The sequence below is a fragment of the Myxine glutinosa genome, chromosome 9 (assembly GCF_964187855.1).
Source record: "Myxine glutinosa chromosome 9, kmMyxGlut1.1, whole genome shotgun sequence".
Classification (NCBI taxonomy): domain Eukaryota; kingdom Metazoa; phylum Chordata; class Myxini; order Myxiniformes; family Myxinidae; genus Myxine; species Myxine glutinosa.
The window spans coordinates 30016952-30026054 of NC_136269.1; the positions used below are offsets into that span (position 1 = coordinate 30016952).

Sequence of the window (9103 nt, forward strand, 5' to 3'; positions counted from 1 at the left end):
AGGAAAACAGTGTTGACACATTCTGCATTTTCTCAATTGTAGTCAGCTGTGATTCCATTTCCATACGTCCACACACATTTTCGTTCATCATGCTAACATTATATTATGTTTAACATTGATTTCCAGCTTCAAAGATTTCCCATCATTTGTTCAACTGTTCCATTGACACTTCGCCAACACCTTTACAGTTAACGCATCGAAGCGCATTTCACTGTCCAATATGCCCTCCCAGTGACGAGAGTTTCATGGGGTAACGAGAGTTTATCCTCATGAACGAGCATCTTTGTGACGAACACGAATGAAGCAGCGTCATATCAACTGCGCAAACGATCTGTGCTCAAAGCAAGTTTGTTAAAACTCCTTGTTCCGTCCAACAAACGCCTATTGAAGTAAATAATTGGATTCTGCTTTGTGGGATGCAGACGAGACAAGCTTTGGATCTGCATGGAGTTCTGTGGAGGAGGCTCGGTGCAGGACATTTACCAAGGTAGATGTGTGCATTCAGTGTTTACATCCCTACTTTTGAGTTTTTCAGGATGTGTGATGTATTGTGCATAGACTAGATTTTTGATGGAAAGGGAATAAATTGTAGTACAACTCAAAACAAAGCTAAGCTCTCCTTGTATATTCTGAAAGCATCTGCAGCAGCAATATCAAAACCCATTAGGAGAATGGTAAAGGGAATTCCTTCATCTACTCTAAGGTACTTGTATGTATCTTCCAGCTGTAGTTATCATTTGGTGATGCTGGTATTGGACTCTATGTAGCAGGAATTTTTGGAAGCTTTCTCCTCTTGAAACTCATCCCTAGGTTGTTTTAGTACATAATAATAATTATTGTACACCGCTCCTTTCCTATTCCATCTCCAGGCGCTGCATGACGTCATCGCCGGGCACCGAAGGGGGCCTGGAAATGACGTGTGCTGAAAGGGAGTACTCAGTTTTCACTCCGGTTGTTTGTTGTTTTCTTGTTTTCTTTCTTGTTTTCTTGTTTTCTTTCTTGTTTGTTTGTTTGTTTATTTGTTTGGGAGATATCACAGCCATGTTTTGAGCTAGGAAGCTGAAATTTGAGCACAATAGTGAGCAAGTACTTTGGCAAAAACGGTGTTTTTTGTTTTTTGATTAATTAATTAATTCATTCATTAGCGATTAATTAAGTACTTGTTTATTATCTTTCTCATCTGGGCAATATTTCAGACCACTTTTGAGCTAGGGAGCTGATATTTGGACATGATAGTGACCAAGTGATGTGGCTATAAAGGATATTTTTGATTTATTGATTAATTAATCATTTAACTATTTAATTTTTTGATTAATGACTTTTTAAAATTAACTTTCCAAAAGTTATATCTTCGGATGGATGAAACACTGGCGGTTGAGGTATGCCATTAGCCAATTGATGAAATTATTTTACGATCATTGTTTATTGATTTTAATTATGCAATTTATCAATCAATTATTGTACACCTGTCCCTCCCAATGCCGACTCTATGTGCTGCGCAGCAGTTTCGCCGGGCACCAAAGGTGACCCGGCAATGCCGCGCTGGAGGATGTTATTGATTTGTTTGGCATTGGGGCGGTGTACTTTGAATGTATCTGTACTTGGTATTATTATTTTGATTACTACAATCATTATAAGGTAAATGCTTGTGTTTGTTGCAATATCATTTCCATGATGAAAATTTGAGCGAGCAGAAGCACAAAACGATTTTAGTACACACTACCAATTAAGCCTTCTCTACCCTCATTCTGTGTCAATAATCTGTCTACTTCTTTTTCTGCTTTCCCAAAACTGCCCCCTTCCGCTTCCTTTTTCATTTTCTACACACACTCACATGCACGCACATATGTACAGTCACGTGAAAAAGTAAGTACACCCCATGTAAAGTTTTGACTTTTTCAACATATTTTAGCATACAGCTATTTGATCTTCATTTCAACAATATTTATAGATAAAGGTGATATAATATAACAAATATCATGAAACATTTACATTTTGTTGTCCATTGTATAATTTAAATAAACATAAATGCAAATTTCGCATGTGGAAAAGGTAAGTACACCCTTGGCTCTAATCGGTGGTATTGCCCCCTTTGTCAGAAACAACCTCAAGTAGGTGTTTCTTATAACCATCTACCAGTCTCTGACATCGACTGGGAGAAATTTTTGCCCACTCCTCCATGCAGAATTCTTTCAGCTGTGCGATGTTTGAGGGGTTTCTTGCATGCACAGCTCGTTTCAAATCCCCCCACAACATCTCGATGGGATTTAGATCCGGGCTTTGACTTGGCCATTCCAGAACCCTCCATTTCTTTCTTTTCAACCATTCCTTGGTGGATTTACTGGTATGTTTAGGGTCATTTGCATGTTGCAAGGTCCACCTTCGGTTGAGCTTAAACTTGAAAACAGATGGCCTCACATTATCCTCAAGCACCGTCTGCTACAATGAAGAATAATATTCATAGTGGATTCAATGATGGTGAGCTGCCCAGGCCCTGATGCAGCAAAGCTGCCCCAAACCATGATATTTCCACCACCATGCTTTACAGTTGGTATCAGGTTCTTGTGGTCAAATGCTGTCTTTGGTTTTCGCCAAACATGTCTTCTGGTACTGTGGACAAATAGCTCTACCTTTGACTCATCTGTCCAGAGCACATTGTTCCAGAAGTGCTGGTCTTTGCCTAGGTGTTCATTGGCAAACTTTAGTCTTGCCCTGATATTCTTTCTGGACAGCAAAGGTTTCTCCTGGCACACCTCCCATGTATATCAAATTTGTGCAGCCTCTTTCTAATGGTACACTTGTGCACTTTGACATCAACAGTGGCAAGAGCTACCTGTAGGTCCCGTGATGACATTCTGGGGTTCTTCGAGACTTCTTTCAGCATCTTGCGATCTGCTCTCGGGCTGAACTTGCTGGGGCGGCCTGGCCTGAACAAGTTGGCAGTTCTTTGGAATCTTCTCCACTTGTAGATGATCTTCTAGATGATCTACAACAACTTGTAGATGATGATCTGTGGAATTTATTGGTTCAATGCTTTAGCATTCACCGTTTCTGCATTGTCTTTTTGCTTCTGGCCCCCCACCCGACGGGTAACTCACTAGTTGTGATAATGCAGTATTGACACGTAAGTTGGATAGAAAGATCATGATGAAATAGTTATTTATCAATAAGTTTCTGAGTTAGCTCAGGTAGAACCTTTCCTGGAACCTGTCCATGAGAATTTATTTTCTTGTTTATCTTTAAATGCTTAAAGTTGCTTATAAATCTGACTGTGTTATCTTTCTTTCAGCCACAGGCCCTTTAACAGAGCAGCAAATTTCCTACATTTGCCGTGAAACCTTACAGGTATGTGACGTCATCAGGAAATTACCCTGTTATTACCTCCGCCACGGAAGGTGGATGGAGGTTATGTTTTCACACCTGTCTGTCTGTTTCTGTCTGTTTCTGTCTGTTTGTTTGTCTGTTTGTGAACAGGATATCTCAAAAAGTTGCGGACAGATTTGGACGAAACACGTTGGAGAGGTTGTGTATGTGACAAGGACGAAATGATTAGATTTTGGTGAGAATCCCGACCTGGATCCGATATTTTTTTAAGTGCTTCTTCATCAATGAGAGATAGGGTCAAAAACTATATATAGCACGATAAATCAAAAAATTGTGGATGGATCCGGATGAAACTTGGTGGACGAGTTGGTTCGATGACAAGACCAAGCGATTCGATTTTGGTTCAGGTCCGAATCCAGATCCCGTCTATCAGTGGATACAAAACATCAACTGTTCAGCCTGGCCTGAGGTATGCGCTCTACCGGAGGTATGCGCTCTACCGGAGGTATGCGCTTTTTGCGAAATACATTTTTTTTGGAGTATGAGCGATGGCCTATAATTAAGATTACCTGCTATAAGTAATGAGATGAAAGGAACAGCAAATCGTTTAATCAGGTAGTAGGTCTTGTGCTTTGGTGTCTTGAGCAAAGTTTCACAACCTGGTAAACAATCCACACACGTAAAGTTGGCAACCCCATTTTAATTCAGGTGCAAATTAGCACAGGATTCCTAGGGGGTGGGGTGGGGTGGAAGGAAGTTTATGTTGGTGCAAGGATAATACAGAAAGAATACAGAGAATACAGAGTGGAGGCTCATAGAGGACCTGGAATACTGAACGGGAATACTCCAACTGCAGGATTGAGGGACAAAATGGAGGGATCGAGACTTGGAGGGATAAGGTACGTGGGGAAGAACGAGAGAAGGGGGAGGACACAGGGGATGAACAAGATGGATACAGCCGCAAACTCTCAATTACAGAAGTGGCAGGAAAACTGGAAACCCCGGGCTTGGGGAAGGTTAATCTGGGTAGAAACCATCATGTTTGTAGAAGGGAGTTGTTGAAATAGTTGAAGTACCCCATAGTTGAGGGCAACATGATTGGTCAAATAGCTTTCAATAATCGAATGTTCCTTAAAACACATGAGTAATGATTTCCATGGACATTTTGATCATGAATGGTAAATCATCTTTTAATTCTGGGAATCTGTGGCATTTTGACGACAGCAGTTTTATCTTATTTAAAGTATTGTTTTGTTGAGGAGCAAAACTTGTCCACAGGAGACCATTCTGACCTTGTCCACATTCTTGAAGTCTCGTGGGGGAGCATCGTGGCAATTATCGAGCAAGAATGATCCCAATCTCGCAAAGTAGTCGACCTTTGACCCCTCAGCGGAATTGAGAATTTGGCTCCAAAGGCCTGCTCTTGGAAAATGTGTCCTGAAATCTTTGACATCCACGATGCAGATAGTAAAACCAACTTAGCGTCCATTTTGATTGTTTTACAACTCACTATTATGTGCTGACGTTGCCGCATATATAATTTTTACTTGGGTCCAATTAAAAAAAAAAAAATTCAGTATAACACAAGGTTTAATAAATAGCTCGAGGCAAGGTGACTCAACTAAACTATCCTGATAATTCTGCACTCGACATGCACGCTCAACGCAAAGACACAAGATGTGAGCACACAAAATGTACTTTTTACAGTCTCGGAAAAGCTTGGAAGCAGACAGGAAAAGTTGACAAAGAGGGTAAATGTAGAAACATATGGGTTACGCCAAGTAGTCTCGTGATCATGGGTTATGCCCTTTCCAGGGGTGCAAGGTGAGATCTGAAGGCACCACCTCACAGAGGGCATCCATACTCTGTGGTACTGTGGATGAAGGCCTTGTACACTGTTTGGAGCTGTGAGAGGCTAAGCAACGACTGGGCACTGCAGATGATTCCAAGGTGCCTTTCTGCCATGGAGTCTGTAGTGATATTAAGGAACTACTTTATTACGCCTGTTATGCATGTGTATACATGTGCCAGATACGGTTTGCAGTTTTCCTGTATACTTATGGTGATGTAAAGTAAACCATTCAGGGACTCTATTCTCCGATTGTCCATTTATATTATACTAGGCATTTTTACCCGTCATTTCGCTGAACGGATTTCATTGAAAGACAACAAGTTGTACTTCACAAACATTCTGCTCTGTTAACCCTATCATTTGCCCAAAGTCATCTTCCATCTGCTTGGAAGTCAGCTGACATCACCTTCATCAGCCAACTTATTCTTCCTGACGGGCACAATTATTCCCACTTTCTTGCGGGTTGGCTGGAGGGAAGCTTGGCTCAAGTCTTTCACAACCTGGCTGGCCAGGCCTGACATTCGACTAAGGTTAGGGCAGGAATTTGTAATTTGGCCATGGTGTCGGTGACAGCTCTCCTACCCTTCATGAAGAACATCATGGGATCTTTAACGTCCATCAACTAATGCCGGCAGATGGGACGCGCATTTTAACGATTGCGCACACAACGCTTGTGAAAACCCGTGATGACAGTTTATAGCTGGGCCAAGATTCAAATCCAGGCAAAACAGCTTCGTGGCGAGTGTGCGTAGTTCTAGGGTGCTAAGCCATCCTGCCATCCATCTTCATCAACTATCCTTGCTGCTTATATATGGCGCTATTTTTTAAAATCACCTGTTGAATTCTAAGGTTTTAAGTTCCGTTTAAAATGAGTGAAATGAAACATTTTGAAAAATTCGAATTATACACACTCAGATTTCAACGTCACTGTAATGCAAATTGATCAGTCGTTTGCTTGAAGAATATGATTTGTAGCAAAGAAGAGTATCCGTCCCCAGTTCCTCTCTGCAGACCTGGACAAAATCACAGACTGGTCAAACAAGTGGAACATGTCTTTCAATCCTGACAAATCTCACACTCTTACAATGTCTCTCCGAAAGGACCGACTGGACAACCCTCCCATCTACTTTCTCAACAATCCTCTCCAAGAAGTTCTGTCGCTCAAGCTTTTGGGTCTCACTATCTGCCATGATCTTTCTTGGGAAAACCACATTTCCAAGCTGGCCTCCAAAGCCAGTCGCCGACTGGGCATCCTCCGTCGTGCGAAGTCCTTCCTTGGCACACCTGAGCTCCTCACCACATACAAGGCTTTCATCCGCAGCTCAATGGAATACTGTTCCCCCCTCTGGGCTGGTGCTCCTGCCTCACACCTTGCTCGGCTTCACGCTGTTGAGGCCAAAGCTTTCAGAATCATTGGAATCTCCTGCGATGTAGTCAACGCCGAGGGCCTTTCACTCACTCACCGCAGGCAGGTTGGTGGTCTTTCTGTCTTCTACCGACTCCTCTCCGGCCTTGCTCCCCCAGCTCTCTCTGTGCTCTGTCCCCCCAATATTCCTTCAGGTCGCACAAGATCTGCCTGCAACCCTCTTCTGGTTAAACTGCCAAAGTCTAGGCTCTCTGCTCACCTTCACTCTTTCATTCCCCTTTTCTCCCGCCTCTGGAACAATCTCCCCCACTCCCTTCAATCCCACTCCTCCCTCCAGGTCTTTAAAACAGCTGTTCACCACCATCTCTTATCTTCCCCCATCGAAAACCTTGATCTTTTCTACCCCCGGTAATTCACCCCAGAGTCCTTGCAGTGTTCATATGTTTTAATCCTCTCCCACCTCCCCCCAAGTCCTCCCGATGTCCCTGCTCTCAAATGTTGTGTTTGTGTCCTTCCCCCTCTCTTTTGTGTCCTTCCCCCTCTCTCCCCATCTTGTCTACCGCTCCCCTTATTTTTTGTGTTTTATGTGTCGGTTTGACTTTTTGTGTGATTAATGTTAGCTCTTTCACGAGCCTCGATCTTGTATACAAAAAAAAAAAAAAAAAGTGAGGAGAGATGTGGCCATTGAGAGATGTGGCCAAAAGCGATATATAGAATGATATTTCAAAAGGTACGGACAGATTATGACAAAACTAGGTGGATGAGTTGGCTAGGCGACAAGAACAAGCCGATTAGATTTTGGTTCAGGTCCAGATCCAGATCCGGCCTGTCAGTGGGATACAGAATGTAAACTATTAAGCCTGGCACAGGTATGCTCTCTACCAAGTGTCATTGTGGTTATTGTCGTTATTACTTTTGCTGCTCGAAGCGGCCTTGGAAAAATGTCACGATAAGCCAAATATTCACCTTAACATGGATTTCGCTCAACGCGGAAAACCCCCTTGTGGAGGAGGGCAAATTAAGCCACGACAACCTCCATCGTGCGATCCCTAGTCCTGTCAGGTTTGATTGAGATTGTGCAGGTATTGATTAAATGTATCGTAGTCAGACAGACAGACACCGAATTGCGTCTTTCAGTATGATATTTGCCTCAACACGTAGCATTTCCGTGTCCAGTATCGATATGTGCCAGGAAAGGTCACAGTAGATTTTCGGCCAAGGTGCTCCCCAAGACTGCACTTATACCAGATTTTGAACGCATAAATAAACTGGAAGGATAGCCGCATGGCCTTTATAAGTAGAGACAAAGTAGGTCTGTGGAACTTGGAAGCACTGAATGATACATTCCAGGTGATTGACCAACTTCGTATTTTCGGCCAAATTGGTGGACAAAGGTGTGGCTGAATGAAGCCTCCCTGACATCTGCAAAGTGATAGAGATGACTTTCGAAAGAGAACACGTGGTTGTTGGAATACATGAGGAATAGAATAGCTCCTAGGACAAAGCCTTGAGGGGCACCAGTCCCTAAAGAACACCATTATCACAAGATACAGTGTCTTCAGAAAGTATTCACACCCTTTGACTTTTTCACATTTTGTTGCGTTCAAGCCTGAATTTACAGATGGATAAAACCGAGATTTTTTGTCACCGATCCACACAAAATACCCCATAATGACAAAGCGAAAAGGTATTTTGAGAATTTCTCACAAGCTTATTAAAAACGAAATGCAGATATATCTAATTACCTCTGCCACCAAAGGTGGATGGAGGTTATGTTTTCACCCATGTCTGTCTGTCTGTTTGTTTGTTTGTCTATGAACAAGATATCTCAAAAAGTTGTGGACGGATTTGGACGACATTTGGCAGAGAGGTAGAGTGTGTGACAAGGACGAAATGATTAGATTTTGGTGAAGGTTCGGATCCGGCTAGTAGAAGTTTTTAAAGTGATTCTTCACCATTGGGCGATAGGGCCAAAAACGTTACATAGCAGGATATCTCAAAAAAGTTGTGGCCGGATTCGGACGAAAATTGGTGGAAAGGTTGGGTGTCTGAGAAGAAACAATAGATTCGATTTTGGTGAAGATCTGGATATGGATTCGGATACGAGAATTTTTTTATTTTTAACTTATTCTTCATTATTGAGAGATCGGGTGAAAAGCATGATATTTCAAAAAGTTGTGGACGAGTTATGACTAAACTTGGGGGATGAGTTGGTTAGGTGACAAGAACAAGCTAATTAGATTTTGTTTAAGGTCCAAATCAAGATCCGGCCTATCGGTGAGATGCTACATGTCAACTGTTCAGCCTGGCGGAGGTGTATTCTCTCTTCCGAGTGCTGTTCTAGTTTACATCAGCATTCAGCTCCTTGAGTCATTACTTTGTAGAAGTGGCTTTGGCAGTGAATACAGATTTTAGTGTTCTTGGGTATGTCTGTATCAGATGGTATGGCATCTGGATTTGGGGAGTTTCTCCCATTATTCCTTGCAGATTTGCTCAAGCTCTGTCAAGTTGGATGGGGAGCGTCGATGAAGAGCAATCTTTAAGTCTTTCCACAGATTCTC

At 42.4% G+C, this 9103-nt stretch overlaps 1 protein-coding gene across 3 annotated transcripts in view; it reads left to right on the top strand.

Annotated features, from left to right (window-relative positions):
* The window catches only part of LOC137435511 (mitogen-activated protein kinase kinase kinase kinase 5), a 208854-nt gene that overhangs the window by 39650 nt on the left and 160101 nt on the right, over positions 1-9103 (top strand). For all 3 annotated transcript variants that reach the window (XM_068129366.2, XM_068129365.2, XM_068129367.2), the window contains exons 4-5: positions 423-487; positions 3290-3345. In XM_068129366.2, coding sequence (XP_067985467.1) covers positions 423-487; positions 3290-3345 — 121 coding nt within the window. The remainder of the gene's footprint in view (positions 1-422; positions 488-3289; positions 3346-9103) is intronic.